The sequence below is a fragment of the Polyodon spathula genome, chromosome 31 (assembly GCF_017654505.1).
Source record: "Polyodon spathula isolate WHYD16114869_AA chromosome 31, ASM1765450v1, whole genome shotgun sequence".
Lineage (NCBI taxonomy): Eukaryota > Metazoa > Chordata > Actinopteri > Acipenseriformes > Polyodontidae > Polyodon > Polyodon spathula.
The window spans coordinates 2,589,195-2,609,972 of NC_054564.1; the positions used below are offsets into that span (position 1 = coordinate 2,589,195).

The 20,778-nt window shown below is 39.8% G+C and overlaps 1 protein-coding gene across 2 annotated transcripts in view; it reads left to right on the plus strand.

Moving 5' to 3' along the window:
• Positions 1 to 1,935: 1,935 nt before the first annotated feature.
• dock5 (dedicator of cytokinesis 5) overlaps positions 1,936 to 20,778 on the plus strand; it is a 144,510-nt gene continuing 125,667 nt past the window's right edge. For both annotated transcript variants that reach the window (XM_041233352.1, XM_041233350.1), the window contains exon 1: positions 1,936 to 2,058. In XM_041233352.1, coding sequence (XP_041089286.1) covers positions 2,016 to 2,058 — 43 coding nt within the window. In that variant the 5' untranslated portion in view covers positions 1,936 to 2,015. The remainder of the gene's footprint in view (positions 2,059 to 20,778) is intronic.

Consider the following 20,778-nt stretch of genomic DNA (forward strand, 5'->3'; position numbering starts at 1 on the left):
ATCTATGATATTATAGAAGAGTGATGTATCTGATATTATAGAAGGGTGATGTATCTAGATGATATTATAGAAGGTTGATGTGTCTATGATATTATAGAAGGGTGATGTATCTAGATGATATTATAGAAGGGTGATGTGTCTATGATATTATAGAAGGGTGATGTATCTAGATGATATTATAGAAGGGTGATGTGTCTATGATATTATAGAAGGGTGATGTGTCTATGATATTATAGAAGGGTGATGTATCTATGATATTATAGAAGGGTGATGTGTCTATGATATTATAGAAGGGTGATGTGTCTATGATATTATAGAAGGGTGATGTATCTAGATGATATTATAGAAGGGTGATGTGTCTAGATGATATTATAGAAGGGTGATGTATCTATGATATTATAGAAGGGTGATGTATCTATGATATTATAGAAGGGTGATGTGTCTATGATATTATAGAAGGGTGATGTATCTAGATGATATTATAGAAGGGTGATGTATCTATGATATTATAGAAGGGTGATGTGTCTATGATATTATAGAAGGGTGATGTGTCTTTGATATTATAGAAGGGTGATGTGTCTATGATATTATAGAAGGGTGATGTGTCTATGATATTATAGAAGGGTGATGTATCTAGATGATATTATAGAAGGGTGATGTATCTATGATATTATAGAAGGGTGATGTGTCTATGATATTATAGAAGGGTGATGTGTCTATGATATTATAGAAGGGTGATGTATCTATGATATTATAGAAGGGTGATGTGTCTATGATATTATAGAAGGGTGATGTGTCTTTGATATTATAGAAGGGTGATGTGTCTATGATATTATAGAAGGGTGATGTAGCTATGATATTCTAGAAGGGTGATGTATCTATGATATTATAGAAGGGGGATGTGTCTATGATATTATAGAAGGGTGATGTATCTATGATATTATAGAAGGGTGATGTGTCTATGATATTATAGAAGGGTGATGTAGCTATGATATTATAGAAGGGTGATGTGTCTATGATATTATAGAAGGGTGATGTATCTATGATATTATAGAAGGGTGATGTGTCTATGATATTATAGAAGGGTGATGTATCTATGATATTATAGAAGGGTGATGTATCTATGATATTATAGAAGGGTGATGTGTCTATGATATTATAGAAGGGTGATGTGTCTAGATGATATTATAGAAGGGTGATGTATCTATGATATTATAGAATGGTGATGTGTCTATGATATTATAGAAGGGTGATGTATCAGTGATATTATAGAAGGGTGCTGTGTCTATGATATAATAGAAGGATGATGTATCTAGATGATATTATAGAAGGGTGATGTGTCTATAATATTATAGAAGGGTGATGTGTCTAGTTGATATCATAGAAGGGTTATGTGTCTATGATATTATAGAATGGTGATGTGTCTATGATATTATAGAAGGGTGATGTGTCTAGATGATATTATAGAAGGGTGATTTTATTTGGTAATAATGTAAAATTAGAAATTCTGTAATGTGATTCTACTGTATTGGTGTGTTTCCCATTTCAGAGCACAGGTGTACTGTGAATGCTGCCAAGAAGAACATATTTAAAATATGTTGATGTCATTTCTTTTGGTACATGTTACAAAATATAAATGAACAATTAAACAGCTATTTCTATCACACTCCATTGGAATGGTTGCCACGAAAACATAAAACTCTTCACGTTTTCAGTTTTTAATCCAGCAGACTCACTAAATGTGTTAAGAACGGGAAGTGGTATAATCAGAACAAAGATAGAAATGGGAAGTTGGGTTAATGTTATATCTGAACGTAAACTGGTTCCAAATATTACATGAATTTAAATAGAAAAAAGAGAAGACCAGTTTGCACATCCAAACCTTTGTGCTGGCCGGGCTGGCGTGCCTCCCTCACCACTCCCCCATGAGTCAGCATCATGGCGGAGCGGTAAACACAGGAGAGAGGCAGCGGGTGGACGACTTTTACTGTTTATAAATCAGGTTTTTCACAAAAATGTCTCGCTGGATTCCGACCAAGAAGGAAAAATATGGCGTTGGTAAGTAACAAGTTTTTCTTGTGTGGTGTAAACAAGCAAAACACCGTGATCGTGGGAATGCGATCCGTTTAACCTGTCCTCTCCAACTTTGGGAAGAGTTTGAAAAAAGGTTTTGTTTACTGGCTGTATGCGGCACGTAGGGTTTTTTTTTTCCCGTCACTTTTTCCTGTAAAAAACAAACAAAAAAAGATAAGAAGTTTCACTTAGTTTAGAAAGGTTTCGTCTGTCATGCAGTATTTGTCAGTACGGTATCAAAATAAAGTTTCAGACATAACTTTTTTTTTTAATCAAGGAAAACAGTCTGGCATAGGTACAGTTCGCCACGGCGCACCTCTGGTGATTTCACAGTACTGTTTTCCATACCTATATTTCTTCCTTATCTGCCGATTTTCAGATGAGATTTAGAGCTAGGTGAGCTAGGTGCTGCCTGGCGAGGTGTTCAGAGATTTTGCAGATGTTCTGAATCATACGATTGCAATTTAGCAGCGCTGCGCTTTGGGTGAACACGTTTTCTCCTGATTCACTGTATTAACAGGGCTATCTGTCGGCTGTTTGCTTTTTATACCTACATGTTTACTGAGAATTCGTACTTGTCTTGACCCTCTGCTTGCACACCATGGTACCCCCGGAGTAACCCCAGCACTGTTTGTCTACCTTCCCGTTTGATTGAGGTTAGGATTGTATACGTTTATGTTTATTGTTTGTTTTTTAAAAACAGTAAGTGATTTCCAGAAACCCACCTTTTCATTTGGGTAGCGGATTTGGTGAGGGATAGTGCTTGTTGCAAACGTTATCTCGGGAAGGAACCGTTTTTTCGAAGCTCACGTTTATCATGCAATTGTGTAATGATTTATCAGACAAACCAATAAGTTTGAATTCCAGACCTACATGGAGCTATTCTGTGATGACTTACTAAATTCATGTTTAAGGACATTTATTTATTTATTTTTTTTTTTTTGACAGTGTGCATCGTTTGGATTGGCTCACCAGCCCTGAGAGGTTCTTGTAGTGCTTTACACATTTTCTTATTTATTTGACAGACACCCTTATCCAAGATGATTTATAAGTTTTACAGGTCAATACAAGGTTACATACTTCAAGAATACCAACTATGCTCCCTTTTCAGACCCTCTGTTGCAAAGTGTGTGTGTGTGTGTGTGTGTGTGTGTGTGTGTATATATATATATATATATATATATATATATATATATATATATATATATATATATATATTATAAAATTAAAATGTAAAACAGAACAAAGGAACAACTGTGATCCTTTTCATATTTTTGGATTCCGGGGTAAAACCTCTAACTGAGTGCAGAAGAGCCTGCCTCTTTTGCATGGTGGTTAAGATGCTTGCTTGTGGTATGCATGGTCACCGTTTTGCACGCAACCTCTTCCTTGTTCGTGATGCAAGAACCACTTTGAATTGAGATGAATCCTTTTGCTATACATTGGATGTAACAGAACGCAGGGTGTATGGAGATTAATCCAATTGGAATCTAACTTGGACTATGTTTAGTTGAAAAGACCAGCCTGTGTGGATATACAGGGGCAGCTCTCTGTGTGTACTATGTGGATATTGAGGAAGCTCTCTGTGTGTACTATGTGATTATTGAGGAAGCTCTCTGTGTGTACTATGTGGATATTTAGGAAGCTCTCTGTGTGTACTATGTGGATATTTAGGAAGCTCTCTGTGTGTACTATGTGGATATTTAGGAAGCTCTCTGTGTGTACTATGTGGCTATTGAGGAAGCTCTCTGTGTGTACTATGTAAACATACAGAGGCAGCTCTCTATGTACTAGAGGGAGCGCTCTGAGTGTGTACTATATGGATATACAGACAATAATGCAAGGGTAGTGCATCAGCTGAGGATCCAGTAACGTGGTTCTTGGGTCAGGTAACCCCAGTTCGGCTGTGGAACACATTTTCTACACAAGCAAACAAAGAATAGAAAACAGTAGCCCATCACAGTTTATTCGAATATTCTGAACTGTTACTGCCAGCATTATGTTTAAAAATGCACTGTAAACAACATTAATATAGCTTTGAGATTTCAAGACCATATCACCTTAACATACTTTGCATAAAATATTTTTTGTTTTACCATCATTGAAGTGAACATTTTAATAGGGTCGGGGGAGAGAGAGAGGTTTGCTGAAGTATTCACCCCCTACCAATAATGTCACATTTTGTTGAATTACAAATAATGAACAGTCAGTACAAAATGAAATTTACTGGTTGCATAAGTATTCAGCCCCTTAAGTCAGTATTTGGTAGAAGCACCTTTTACAGCAATCACTGCTATGAGTCTTTTTGGCTTTGTCTTTGACATTTTTGCCCATTCATCATGGGAAACTGTGTTGTCAACTTCATGTACTATTTATTTCAGGAATAAACAAAAGAACGTTGAACTTAACTGCTGTTTGACATTCTTTGTTTTGGTGGCTTTTAATTGTGCCAAATCAACTTCGACCTTCGCTTTGAGCAGCTTCTCTTCCGTTCTTTGTAGGTCTATTTTAACCAATTAGTGCACTTGAGAAAAAATGACCTAATATGAATCTAGATATGTGTCATCCCACCAAGCGGTAATTTGGAACTCCTCTGCTTCAGATTCAGGTATATATATATATTTCCAATCAGAACTGCATATGTTGGATCAAAACAAAATCCTGGAGAAGTCTGACAAGTTAAATCTCCATACTTAAAATTGGTATGGTTACTCAACACACACCATTGATATTTCCCAACCTGCACTGCTTCCACCCCTGTAGTGATGTACCTCTAATTCGGTGCTTATATTCTATTGATTCCGGTGATTGCAGGACACCCGCAAACTACATAACTTTGTTTCATAACAGCATGCTTTATGCACCACACCACTCTGGTTCCCTTATTGAACTGTCCATGTAGCCTTTTCCCAACCTATCACTGTCTCATTGTGTAGTACTCCTATCAGTCTAATCTTCAAACTGTCTTTATACTGGTTATTAGGATCCATGTATGGTATTGAGAGATAGAACCCTATGTGACCAGGTGGTTCCTTGCCGTTCTCCTTTGGCCACACTAAACTAGCTCCCAGGAGAGCAGTCTGATCAGGATGGAACATTGCCAACCTCAACCTGAGTTCCTCCTGTGCATGTCTAGGTACCACTCTTAGCCTAGTGTCCATTATTTCTTCCTTCATTGTTTTTAAAAGGTCACCCAGCAATCTATTGTTTTGGTCAGATTGCGCAGGCACCCTCTGTTCCATCCATTAGCTCATATATGGCTGTACCCTGGAGTTCTGTCCCTTGATTTACATACATTTGTCCATTCCCCAATCTTTCCATTCGTTCTCCAACTGTACTTGCTATCCAAGTTTGCCCTCTTGACATTTGATAAATATCCCAGCTGTTTGCAACAGAATTTCCTGCACCAAACCAGCCTGCTATTTCATCAAATAGCCCCCTCTTCCTACGTTTCTCATTACCTTCATACATTCGTTCGGCTATTCGCTCTTTGTAATCTTTTATTGTACTACCTATTTCCCTTTGAAGCCAATTCTGGATATTGGTATGCTGCTTGCAGTGCTGTTCAAACATAAGTTAGATTTGTGAAATTATAAATTACATATGATAACACTATATTCTCTTTATCCAAAACAGTTTTTCGTTCTGGTCCGAGAATGATACCTTACCGAGGTAGGGGGTGCAAATGGGGACATACTTTGGGTTTGTCCTCCTTGCATGATGTTAATGTTATATTTTTGAGTGATTTGTATGAACAGTTATTACTATGAACTGAAATATTACAAATTTGATTTGGATATTGATACTGATATATTGTGTCCTGCATGTCTGATTTTTTAAAATACCTTTTTGGGTGTCCAGCCATTAACACCAACTATCTGGGTTTTCCCATTCTTGTGAGGTTCACATATAGTAGATTCATACCGTCCCTCGTGGTTCTTAGACCACAGAAACCTTTGGGCATCATTATCAGACCTGTTTTTTACTTTATATCTGCAAACCCTATCACATGGTTCATCACCAGCTACAAAAAAAACTTTAAATTTCCAGACACCTCCCTTTGAATCGTCATAGTTCGTAATCGAGTAGGTGCATTTCTCTGGGTTTGTCGTGACCTTTGTAAATGTCCATTCCTCATTATTATACTGGCATAATGAAATATTTCCAAATCTGTTCCCTGGACATTGTAGTATTATGTCCCCTCCTTTTTGGACATATCTGGGCTCTGGCACTTGATTATTAACAGATATTTTCCATACCTTATCACGACCAAACATTTTACGGTCCTTTTTCCATGCCTGGAGCCCCAGGCTATCTTGAAATTGTAACTGCACATACTGTCCTTTCTTTATACACTGTGTCTCTGTCACCAGTGTCGTTGGTGGGTCCCATCATGCTTCAGTGAGCAGAGTGAATATGCCAATCAAGGTTGTTTGTTGGTATTTCATAATTCACTTGTGGGGACACAAAAGACCAGGTTTAGTGTATATTCTTATGCAGTCTGTGTAGGCTCAATGACCTTTTTATGATATGGCTTACAGTGGTCACCGTGGAACCCAAAGTACTGTATTTTGTCTGCCACGTTTCTGTATTGCCAATTTCAGGTTGGTTTCACCCAACTTGTCCATAACCTGATATGGACCTTCCCAATTAGCCTCCCATGCCCTGCCTTTTAAAAAGTTTTTTAGCATGACCTGGTCTCCAATTTGAAAGGAGACCCTATATAAGGGGGTTGAGAGGACTGAACTGTGTATTGATGTGCTGCCCCCATCTGGTTAGCAGCAAACAAAAGTTTGTTTTGGAGAGCCAATTGTACCAGTTGAAGGAATTGGTCATTAGTAACCTTGCTCGTAATAGGGGTTGGGACCCCTGTGGGGTGTGCCTCCCGCATTGTCCTTCCTGTCATTAGCTCAAATGGGGTATATCCTGTTATTCGCACTGGAGTTGCTCTAATTACCATTAGCACTCCGAGCAAAGCTGCAACCCAATCAGGTGTAGATCTACCAAGATCAGTAGCTGCTTTTAATACAGCCTTCTTGAGACCATCTTTCAATGTGCGATTCATCCGTTCAACCATACCACTAGCACCCGGGTGGTAAGAAATGTGGAAGTGTTGTTCTACACCTAACATTTTACATAGGCAGGCCATTACCTCGGACGTAAATGCAGTTCCACGATCACTTTCCAGTCTCTTAGGGAAGCCCCATCTAGTGAAGACCTGTTCCCATAGAATCCTGGCTGTCGTAAGAGCATCGCATCGATGTGCACGAAATGCCTCCACCCAGCGTGTAAACATGTCAACTACCACAAGGATATATCTGTATCCTCCTTTGGCTGTAGGTAATGGCCCTGTGTGATCAATTTGAATAGATTCCCAGGGCCCATCATTCCAATGTGAGGTACCCATTGGGACCTTGTGGCGTGTAGGAGCTGGATTCATTTGTGCGCATATAAAGCACAGCGCAATATCTGTATCTCTATATCTGCTATGTCTGGCCACCAGTAGCATCCCTGTAAGAGGTCTAACACATTTTGTGATGCTGCATGACCACTCACTTGATGCATGTAGATGACTAGATCCTTGCATAAACGGTGAGGTGTCACACAGGCAAGCTGGGCTGTGGTATGATACAATGTTCCTTCGAACAGTCTGTGGGTTTACACTTTATCAGTACCTCCTTTCCAATAGCTGGAGCCCAACATGCTGCACCTGTGTGATACAGACCATTATCATAAAAGCGAGAGCCATCGACACAGACAGAGAGTCAGCAAGTGGTACTGTCGCAAAAGGACCAACCTTTGCCTCCAACTGTCGTGTCGTACACTCATGAGCCTCCCCTTCATAGGTGAGCATGTTAGCAAGTGTGTAGGATGCAGAGTGTTTAACTGTGATGTTTTTAGATTTAAGTTCAGTAACCCATCTGCCCCATCGTTGGGCTGACACTCCCTTCACCTGCCCTGTAATGAGCAGAGCGATGTGGTGTATGAACTATTATTTTCCCAAACTGACAAATGTATTCAGTGTGCATCACAATCCAATGTACTGCCAAAATTTGTTTTGTACATTGATCATACGATCTTTCTACCGGTGTAAGCGTTCGTGAGAAGTACCCCACAGGTATACACTTACCATGCACTTCCTGCATGAGTACTGCTGACAAACTAGTGACTGATGCGGCTGCCTCAATGATGAAGGGAAGTGTGGTGTCTGGACTACGCAGAGCTGGGGCTTGTGCTAGTGGTGTCTTGAGTGTCATGAAAGCATTCTGTCATGCGCTGTTCCAGGTAAGTGTGTCTTCCTTACCTGGGTTTCCCTTCAGATGTTCATATAGAGGTGCAGCTTTCTCACTGTAGCCCTCTATAAAGTCCCTACAGAAGCCTGTTATACCTACAAGTGATCGTAAGGCTGTAACTTTGTGTGGGCGGGGCAACTTTTGAATCAGCTTAATCTTTTCTGGGTCAGGTATACGTCCTCCAGCTTCTACCTGTACTCCTAAGAAGCAAACAGATGATTTCATTAATGCAGCCTTTTTCGGGTTCAGCTTCATGCCGGCCTCCTCCAACAAAGTGAGAACCTCATCAAGGAGCCCGTAATGCTCCTCCCTGGTATCCGTTTGTAGAAGTATGTCGTCCACATACTGGATGATGTTATCTGTTTGAGAACAACTTTGCAAAATGTTAGCCATGCATTGATGAAACAGCATAGGACTATCACTATACCTTTGCGGTGACACAGTCCACGTAAATTGCCTGTCCTTAAAGGTAAAAACGGACTTGTACTGACTATCTGGGTGTACTCTAATTCCCCAAAATCCATTCAAGACATCCAGTGTAGAGTACACTGTTGCTGTTCCTTTCAATTGTGACATCATGTGTGGTGTGGTGGATATCAATGCTGTAGCACTGGGGGTGTTTTTGTTAAGCTGCCTGTAATCAATAGTTAGATGCCATGAACCATCTGGTTTCTTCACAGGCCATACAGGTGAGTTTACAGTAGAGACACACTCACGTATTACTTTCTGTCTTAACAATGAGTCAATTGTCTGACTAACTGCAGCTTCTGCTTCCTTTGGATAGGGATATTGTTTCTGTGGAGGGGGATCAATGCTATTCACAACTACTACCATACCTTTAACATTACCACAATCATGCTTGTGCTGTGCCCACACTTTACTGTGACGCAACAGAATCTCAGCCAGCCGGCTGGCACTAGTATGTAGTAACTTCACAACATCATAATCTTCTGTACCCTTCACAGTAAACACTGAATGCCTATCTGCCATCTTGATGCCCTGGGGATCTCTTGCCCCTTGTCAAATCAAACGATTAGAAAGCTCAATAATCAATCGAGGGCGGGCGATCCCGTCCGCACCCAAAATACAACCTTCATGTGTACTGACCATACATAATGGTAAATCCAATTTAATAGTACCCAATTGCAGTGTAATTGGAGTGGATATTCTGGCTTTGGTTACACTTCCTCCTACTCCTACAAGCTGAATAGACCTCCCACTGGATGGTAGGTCTGTGTGGTAAGTGAGAGAGCAAGCAGCCCCTGTGTCTATCAGAAATGAGTCTTGACGGCCTCCAGCCAAAACTTTAACACATGGGTGCCCCTCCTTGTCAGCAGTAATATAACTCACTGCTGCAATAGAGGCCCGACCCCTTCATAGGGCAGATGAAGGTGGGGGTTCCTGTGGGCTGTGGGAAGGGTTATGTTGGCCATTGTTTCCTACCTGCTTTGAGAAGGACTGTAACAATTGTCTCAGTTCCTCGTAAGAGAGTGGAGGTGCAGTAGGTAACCTCAAGCTATTTACAGCCAGTTGCTTTTGTTGTGGACCCTGCCCCTCAGCACTTCCCCCTCTAACCCAGCATTGATTCTTTGTATGTCCAGCACGTTTGCAGTTTGCGCACATTTTAGACATTTTACATTCCTTTGACACATACTCCTGCCCTATAGTATTGACTGGTTCATTACTGTCTTTTGTATAGGGTCCCTCCTTGCCATGTTTAAAAACATAGCCCATACTCCATATCAGTTGATCAGACTCCCAACAAAACACAAAACTAACAAAAAAACAACAACACTTTTTAGTTTTGTCTTGTTTTTACCAATGTTCTGTATTTAAAGCTATGCTTAAGGAAGCATCAAATTTTATTTTGGTTTATTGCACATTTAATTTTCATTTTTGTATTTGCTATTGGGCTTAACTGGAACTTATTGTCTGATTGTTCCTTATTTGTACCACCTAATGTGGACAGTTAAGTAAGAGGCTTATCCTATTGTCCCCTTATCATGACTTATAAACCAAACAGTAAAAACAAAGACAAAACAGGTGTAACAAATCCTCTTAAAAACAAACATAAAACATCAATCCGAGTATGCCCGTTCCTGTTGAGCAATACAAGTCCATGTAACTAGTCCAATAGACTACTGGCACGTCATAACACTACACGATTTACTCTGACTTTTTTTAGGAAGCCCGAGGTCCTCTTTCATACATAAAGTCCTAATAGTCAATACACTTTTAGTTAAGCAGCCTTAACTAATTGTGTCCCCAATGTACATGAATTATCAAGAAGTCAAAAGTCCTCTTTCATACTTTACCCTTGATTCTCACTACATTCTAAAAACTGCATATAAAACAATAAACCAGTAACTACTCACCAATGTATGTGATTATATGTTCGAGCTGAAGTCCTGATTCAAAGATTCTCCACACTGTCTGAGCTGAGAGTAGAAACAGTCTCCTTCTGTCTGCTTCGTCCTGGTCCTCTGCAGGGGATACAGGCTGGGCAAACAGGTTTCTCCGTAGTCAAGTATCAGCCCCCCGGTATTTGGGAAAAAAAGTAGCAGGAAACAGTCTGCAGTTGACTCGCCAACGATGTAACTTAAAAAAAAAAAGGATGGTGAGTAAGTAGATTCAAGAAATCTTCAATCAGTTGTTAGGTTTATTGAAATATGCAGGGAGTCTGGTCCCAGGTACAGGACAAACAGATTACTCGTTCTTACAATTTTTGCATGACATTAAATACCCTTCTGTATAGATGGTCCACCTCTTCTTTCTCTTGACATTTAACCAATAGCAAAGGTACAACACATTATTCTGTTACCATATACTGTATGTATTTAATTTAATGTGTGTGTGTGCGTGTGTAGTCTTGTGTGACAACCTCTGAACTCTGTGCATTCTTTAAACCCCTGGCGCCCTAGAAGGTCCATACATCTAGTTTTTGTCATCTTCCTTGTTCATATTTCTCTGTTCTGTTTTGCTTGAGACGTGGCATTATCTGTTATTTTCCCTGAGAACCTTTGGGTCCAGTGCCAGTCCCTGGGAGCCTTTTATCCCCTTTATGCTTTGCATTCCAAAAGTCTTAGAGCCTGGCCCCTTCTGGTCCCCAGCATTGTTATCTTGTTAGCTTGCAGTCAGTGCTGGGCAAGAAGCTTGTAGACGCAACGTCTCTGTCAGTTGTTAGCATTACATGCAATTTGAACCAAACAGTCTGCTATCTGCAATATTAGTCTCTTTTCAGAAAAGAACACCAGTATAGCTCTGCCAGTCCACATGCGTAGCAAACTGCTAATCAATTCTCGATCCATGTTTTCCAACAGAACCAAACACTTAAGCAATTACTGGAAGAAGTGGGTTTAGTTAAAAAAAAAAAAAAAAAAATGCATCAAAAAGCCATTTTGGTTTCAGGCCAACACCATTTTTTTAAAAAAAATCAATTGTTTTGCTACAGTCTCAAGGGTGGTGCTTGTGAAGTTTGGAGTTAGTCAAGTAAATTGTCAACTGACGCAGGTTTAAATTTCAAATGTAAACGTATAAGTGGCGGCCATCTTGTTTTATAAAACTTCACCATTTTCACATATCTGTATTCCATTGTTACTGGGACGATAACTACCAAGTTTGGAGTTTGTTGGACAAACAGTTGTTAGGGGCGTGTTTCGATAAGATTTGTGGCAGCCATTTTGACATGAAAATTTATCGCAGCAACTTCTGCTTCACAAACTTGCGCATTTGGATGCTGATGATATATGCCAAGTGTCAGATCAATCAATTCACCGGTTCCCAAGAAGAAGATTTCGAAAGGTTTGATCAAAAAATGCATCACGGCGCCAATTGCAAGGACGCAGCAGCAACCTTTTTTCAGCGTCTGACAGCCAATGAATCCAGCTTGTTAGCTGCCAAGTCAGAACCTGATCAGGCACTCAGCTTCCAAGCAGCAGCAGTTTAAAGTTTTGGGAAGAAAAAACATAAAAAAATAAAACTCTTAACAATAGGCTTCCCAGCCTTTGGCTTGGAAGCCTAATAAAAAATATATAATATTTTGCATGCTACCAATTCTGAAAGGGATTCAAATGCTTGCTAGTAAACGAGTGCATCCACGTTAAATAATTAGGGGTGTGCGAGTAAAACAGATTTCACTAAGTGCCGTTTATCTTCCCATAAACTGCTTCATTTTTTTTGTAATCCTTTATATATATATAATGCTGTCGGGCTTCGGAAACACAAACCACTTCGGTAGATATTATCAAACCTCTATATATATATATATATATATATATATATATCTAATAAAAAATGAACGACAGAGTGGAAGCCAAAAGGGGCTCTCTGTGTAGCAAGTGTATCAACAGTTCTCAAAACAACATATTTTTATTTGACAGATAAAAGAACATCAGAAAATGAACGACAGAGTGGAAGCCATTCGGCCCATCTAAGCTCATTCAGTTTAGTAGCTGATTGATCTCAGAACTTTGTCAAGTCGGGTCTTGAAAGACCCAAGTGATTCTGCCTCTACAGCATGGCTTGGTAGCCCGTTCCATCCCCTCACCACCGTGTGTGACTGTCTCCTTCCCTCTGTCCTATCTCCACTTCATTTCAAACTCTGCCCTCCTGGTTTCTGTGCAGCTCTTAAAGTATTGGTTGGGTTTAACTATGCACCTTTTAAAGTCTTCAGTCAAGCCCCCTGAATTCTTTTTTGTTCCTAGTCAAATGGATGCAGTTCTTTCAGCATGTCATCATAGCTCATTCCTTTCAATTGTGGGATTAGTTCCATTAACACTAGAACCGCCATGCGGGTCATTGACCCATTTTGCATTTTAAATGTTAATTACTCTTTCATTGTAAGTAGTATCTGTGTGTCCATTTTGGACTTTTCCTAAATATATGAATTAATTAAATATCCTGACTGTGTTTGATAGCCAGAATCGCAAAAATGGTAAAGTTATAAACAGTTCTACCTAGAACCGCCACACGGGTCAGTGTGACCCATACATTACAATACATGTCTTTTTTAAATATAATGTAAGATATTCTATTTTTGTAAATGCAACAAACAAGACACGCCCCCTCCTCCTAGCACACGTGTTTTTCAAGCCTTTGTTTGTAGACAGACTACGAGACAGAGATTGCTATGATAGTGGACTTCTCAGTGAAAGCCTAGTTGCTTATTTTTTCAGTGTACCTGGGTGACAACAATCCTTAGTTTTGTTCCACAAATGCAACTGGGAATATATCAGAAGTAAATATTTCATCTTGAAAGTAGTCATTTTGATTGGAATACGGCCTGTACTGAGATGCATACAGCAAACTGAAATGACAGGTAGGATAACAACGTATGTGTCGAATATGAAACATATTTTATATATTCTTTTTTATATTACCTTTTGTAAAAAAACATTTCGGTTTTGCAGGTTTGTATGTACCAGTTTACACGTGTTTACACAATAGTGTTCAATGGAACTGCGTCTGTGTTTACAACACAGCTCCTGGATGCAGGCACAGTCAGCTGGCAGACTCGTACGCTCCTCCATAGAGTACAGTGCAGCCGTCAAACCAGAAGTAGTGTTATATTTCATTTTTATGTAGTATCAGAAACAATGATATCAGTTTTATAGCTTTGTGTGTATATATATATATATACCCATTTACAGCTGTACACTGTCACGGGTATTGACAGTGTTGACCCAAGGGACTTTTTCAGCCTGAAAAAAGAAACAAGGACCAGGGGTCACAAATGGAGTTTAGACAAAGGGGCATTCAGAACAGAAAATAGGAGACACTTTTTTACACAGAGAATTATGAGGGTCTGGAATCAACTCCCCAGTAATGTTGTTGAAGCTGACACCCTGGGATCCTTCAAGAAGCAGCTTGATTCTGGGATCAATAAGCTACTAACAACCAAACGAGCAAGATGGGCCGAATGGCCTCCTCTCGTTTGTAAACTTTCTTATGTTCTTATGTATGTACACACCCGTTTCTTTTGAAATGTGCATTTTATTATATTTTTTCACTGTTTGTAGTCGTGCTGTATATGCCCTCATTATAAAAATAAAGCATTTTATGTTTAATTATCCATTTAAATACAGTGTTTCTGTGATGCAAATGTTAGATGTGATGTTCGTGAATACAACTGTACAGTTGTATCCCAATAGTAGGATGTCTTTCATTTTCATAACAAAGCAGTTTAAAATTGTACGGGTCTAACTGACCCGTGTGGCGTTCTAGGTTCAATCCGGCAGTTCAAATGTTAACAAGCACTGTCAAAACAGTCATCATTTGAAGACATTGAAAAAGTTGAAAGATTTGTAACTGAATATTTAGTGCTTATGGAGGACTGTCAAAACAAAATAAAACACTGAGTAAGGTAGGCTAATGCTGGGAAGAGCATGGGTTTTCATGTTTGATTATTCTTTCAAAATGTAAACAAGTATTATTTTGTTTGGAATCAGCTGGAAAACAAAAACATAATTCGTACCAAATGACAGTTTAAAAACAAAAAAAACAAAAAAAACCCAAACCATCACATGACCTATTAATAAAAGAATACTGTTTTCTTAGTATAATGTTATTTATTCTGATACCACTTGTGCTAGTTTCATTTGCATCTTTTGTAAACCGTCAGTTATAAATGCTGTTATATGAACAAATACAACAATGCCCATTCTTGCCATCATAGCAACCAGTGTACATAACCAGTGTAGATTAAGCAAGATAAACACAAATGAAAATGTGTAAATAGCACTTGTTAGACGTGGGCCCAGTGGGCTTCCTTTTTGAGTTACAGCATTAATGGAACACGATGTCACATTGCTTGCTTTATTGTAATTACCTTTGGGGTGGAGTTCTGTGTTAACTGGAATGCAAACATGCAGTTCTCACAAAGCAATTTAATTTACGATATTTCCTAATAGCCCTAATCCTAGTCACCTGTCCTATTTTTGGATATTTGTCAGTTTTTTCCGACTCTCATGTGCAGCAGGTTTCCAGACCCTACAATAAGTGAACATGTATAAATGCCAGAATAGAGATGAGCATATTGGATGTAAAAACGTTGTTTTAACCCTTTTAAGGATGATTTTGTTGATAATGGGTTTAACCCTTTCAGGACCAGGCATTTTTCAGTGGGACGCTCCCCCAGAACCAGCTGTTTTTTGGCTGTATTTGACACTCTTCCTATAAAAATTCACTAAAAATCTATTTTTTACAGTAACATCTTGGAAATGGTGTGTGTGTGTATGTGAGACGAGAGTGTATTAAATGGAATGTCCAGACAGTAATTTATGTGTACAGAAATAAAATAATTTATTTTTATTATCTATACACAACAAAAATAATTAAATAACAAAAGAAAACAAAATGGTGTGAGGGAAGGAGTGCAGGGGTGAAATCCAAAACCGATTGTGATAACTCGTCTTTAATCGTCTTCGTGGTAAACCATACATAAACAAAAAAAGACAAAAGAAATGTTAGTGTTTTTTTTTTTTTAAATCCCGCTGCACCAAACTAGTCTCTCCCTCCACCCGTTACTCCTCCTATTTTACTTTCGGACCAACCCCGAACACAGTAGTACGTTCCCTTTAGTATGTAATGTCCCGCCTCTGTAGTCAGTGGAACACCAATCCCCAACTGACAAGTGTCCTTATCCTTCACTTGACTCCAGTGGCTGGAATTTACATACTCGTACTTCCGCCCCTCACCAAGGTGCCGCCCCTCAAAAGATGACTTTTGCCATGGTCACGAGATCTGGGTAAGGGAAGTCCCGAGTTGGTTTGATGCCATCTACTGTCGGGAGGCTGAATCACAGCCCGAAATCCCTTTGACTCATCACAGTGTGTATAAATATATATATAAAAATTAGGGATGGGACGAATACAGCAGCTCTGAATAATTTTCCTTTAACGTCTCACGGAGTCGACACATTTCAATTGAAAGCCAGTTAAACTTTTAAATCACACAGTTAGGTTGTGCTGTGTGTGTAATCTCCAAAGTGCTTTCATTAAAAATAAATTGTCGCCTTTTAATCTGTAGACATGACCCGTCACTTTCTGTGCCACTCTGTAAACCAGTTCCTGTCTGCACAAGCACCATGGGTACAACTCTTGCTCTCTCTGGTCTGCAGCTTCTCTGAACTATGTGTGTGGTTATTGCTGGAAAGCAGAGATTCTAAGCTTTCCAACGTACCACCTTCCCTCGAGCTGCTAAAATGACAGAGCAATCAACGCAAAAGGAAACCTAAACTGTGAACTCTGTCACATGATGAGAGGCTTACCTTCAGGCGGTCGTAGCTTCAGCTAGGAGTACCGCTTACAAACACTGAATACGCATTGGAACGCGCCGGGTCTGTACTCTGAACCACGTAGGCGGCTTTTCACAGTGCCTGAGTAATATGCATGTAACGGCAGTGCACTGAAATGAATGGGGCTGAGTTTAGAGAGCTAGATGGTTCAAATGACCTGTATCTTATTGTAGCAGGGACAACGTTCTAAGATGCATGGCCAGGCGCTCCTCCTGCGACGTGTTGCAGCTGGGTTTTGTTTACGGGGTCGAGTGTGCAGAGCAACCAAGAAGCTAGGTTCCCAACTGTGGACCACCGCGTGTCTGACCAGGGTCAGAGTTTATCAGGGGTTCACGCCAGGATTTGTTCTAGCAAAACCAGGTGTCAGCTGGGCCTCCTTTGTAGTAAGAGGAACGCACAGCAGTGTTTCTGGTTTGTGTTTTCAGTCTTTGTGTATACTCACATGTTTTTTGTTTTCTTTTAATGTGCTGCAAATGTGCCTGTCTGCTGTTGATCCAGTGGATAACCCACATATTACCCCTGTCAGTTATGTTTAATACATGCAAATAAATACATTCAAGCACCCATTAATAGCTGCTGGCAGAAGTAATGTCTGCTTTTGTTTATACAACCTAAAAGGGTTCAATCACGTGTCATTTTAACTTATAGTCACCTATTGTAAGATAATACATTGTGGAGGGTGTCTTAAAGGATAGTGAAGCGAAGAAATGTACACACGCTCAGATGTACTGGAATTTAGACTAATCTTTAATGGGGATTGAGACAACCATTTTTTTTCTGCTTCACCACATGTCACCGTCTGGTATTTTTAGTGCTGAATATTCAAACAAACATATTTTCACAGGCAAAAATCCACATCCCTGTCCTTCAGAAATTACGCTGAACAAAAATGTAAACGCAACATGCAACAATTTCAAAGATTTTACTGAGTTACAGTTCATATAAGGAAATCAGTCAATTGAAATAAATTCATTAGGCTCTAATCTGTGGATTTCACATGACTGGGAATTCAGATATGCATCTGCTGGTCACAAATACCTTAAAAAAAAAAAAAAAAAAAAAAAAAAAAAAGGTAGGGACGTGGATCAGAAAACCAGTCAGCATCTGGTGTGACCACCATTTGCCTCATGCAGCGTGACACATCTCCTTCGCATAGAGTTGATCAGGCTGTTGATTGTGGCCTGTGGAATGTTGTCCCCCTCCTCTTCATTGGCTGTACGAAGTTGCTGGATATTGGCGGGAACTGGAACACGCTGTCATACACGTCGATCCAGAGCATCCCAAACATGCTCAGTGGGTGACATGTCTGGTGAGTATGCAGGCCATGGAAGAACTGGGACATTTTCAGCTTCCAGGATTTGTGTACAGATCCTTGCACGGCCCCCTGTCCGCATTATCATGCTGAAACGTGAGGTGATGGCGGCGGATGAATGGCACGACAATGGGCCTCAGGATCTCGTCACGGTATCTCTGTGCATCCAAATTGCCATTGATAAAATGCAATTGTGTTGGTTGTCTGTAGCATATGCCTGCCCATACCATAATCCCACCGCCACCATGGGGCAGTCTGTTCACAACGTTGACATCAGCAAACTGCTCGCCCACACGACGCCATACACGCTGTCTGCCATCTGCCGAGTACAGTTGAAACCGGGATTCATCCGTGAAGAGCACACTTCTCCAGCATGCCAGTGGCTATTGAAGGTGAGCATTTGTCCACTGAAGTTGGTTACGATGCTGAACTGCAGTCAGGTCAAGACCCTGGTGAGGACTACGAGCACGCAGATGAGCTTCGCTTAGACGTTTTCTGACAGTTTGTGCAGAAATTCTTTGGATGTGCAAACCCACAGTTTCATCAACTGTCCGACTGGCTGGTCTCGGATGATCCTGCAGGTGAAGTAGCCGGATATGGAGGTCCTGGGCTGGCGTGGTTACACGTGGTCTGCGGTTGTGAGGCCAGTTGGACATACTGCCAAATTCTGTAAAACGATGTTGGAGGCGGCTTATGGTAGAGAAGTGAACATTCAATTCTTTGGCAACAGCTCTGGTGGACATTCCTGCAGTCAGAATGCCAACTGCATTCTCCCTCAAAACTTGAGACGTCTGTGGCATTGTGTTTTGTGACAAAACTGCACATTTTAGAGTGGCCTTTTATTGTCCCCAGCACAAGGTGCACCTGTGTAATGATCATGCTGTTTAATCAGCTTCTTGATATGCCTCACCTGTCGGGTGGATGGATTATCTTGGCAAAGGAGAAATGCTCACTGACAGGGATATAAACAAAATAAGCTTTTTTGTGCATATGGAAAATTTCTTGGATCATTTATTTCAGCTCATGAAACATGGGACCAACACTTTACATGTTGCGTTTGTATTTTTGTTCAGTGTGTATAGAAATTAGGAACATGTCTACATTTTGCCTTGCAGGATTAACCACATTGCCAGAATTTGTGCAAAAGTTTTTAAATTATCAAGTGAATAAACAGCTATGTCTCTAGACCCTTATTAAAACGTTTTCCATGGCAAGAACTAAACAGCGCAGATTAGTACATGCACGCAACCCAAGCTGCCGAATAGTGATCTCTGGCTGAAGTCACGGGTGCTGTTTTGGATTTGGGAAGAGAGTCGAATCAGGGTCTGTTCCTCTGCGATACAGATGCCTGTACAGCTCTCCAAAATGCCTCACGCTTTCCAACACTGACCCAGCTTGTTTATAATCAAGCATAAATATGCACTTGTCCTGTGGGTGAAGTGCAGTACAGCAGCATCCTATATTATGGAGAAAGTACATGGCATACCTGGACAGTATAATAGTTTTTTTAAGTGTTCAAATAGTTAATCATTTATACAGTATTAGATTTAACATCTATAAACCAGCACACCTTATTATCCTGCACAATTTCCTGGTCCCAATCGATGCCAGATTGTAATTGTAAAGGGACCTAGCAGAGCAAGTCTGTGATAATGGCACCGCAGATTACACACAAACACACAGGCAGGAATGTTAGATGCTGTTTAATTCCCTGACTCTTAAAACTTTAAGAATTCACTTTTAACTTGTTGGAATCTCAAATAAGCAATAATGAGAAGCACTCCAGCTTCAATTAAATTACTTCTATTTTAACCTGTAAGAGACTATGGATCATAGTTATTCCTGTCTTTAATTAACTCCTATTTTTTGAAAGGGGAAATGGACAATTAATTTTACGAAACCAGAACCAAAAAATGAAATATATGTATTGAGTTATCTTTAATACATGCATTGAGTTATCTATAATACATCTATTGAGTTATCTTTAGGACTTGTTTTTATTTTGGAACATTTATTTAAAAATAGGAGTTAAGGAATTGGGCAACTGCTTTGAAAGTACAGCCCTGCAGGTGTGTTACAACAATGTACATTTGCAACAGACTATGAATAAATACTGGATATTAAATACATTGCTTTTGCACTGTATAGTTTGTACAGTATACACACAGAGACTATCACATGCATGTTTATGATTTTCTGAGACATTAGATAATGTTTAAACTGGAAACTATAAACCCTCCAGTACGCCAGTGTCTAAAGGACACAGTGCAATGGAATATGAATATCTAATATCAGGTTCTTTTTGATCTGATCTAATCTGATATATGTTATCCGCACAGATATAGAGCTGTTATCTGTAAAACATTCCAGAAGAGAACTTGCCATTTTCTTCACTGATAGTGCTCATGGCTGCTGTGACTGCACAGTGAGTCTATTAGGATACTGTCACTCTGTTCATGTTTCATGCTCTGCACAGTGAGTCTATTAGGATACTGTCACTCTGTTCATGTTTCATGCTCTGCGCAGTGAGTCTATTAGGATACTGTCACTCTGTGTTCATGTTTCATGCTCTGCACAGTGAGTCTATTAGGATACTGTCACTCTGTGTTCATGTTTCATGCTCTGCACAGTGAGTCTATTAGGATACTGTCACTCTGTGTTCATGTTTCATGCTCTGCACAGTGAGTCTATTAGGATACTGTCACTCTGTGTTCATGTTTCATGCTCTGCGCAGTGAGTCTATTAGGATACTGTCACTCTCTGTTCATGTTTCATGCTCTGCACAGTGAGTTTATTAAGATACTGTC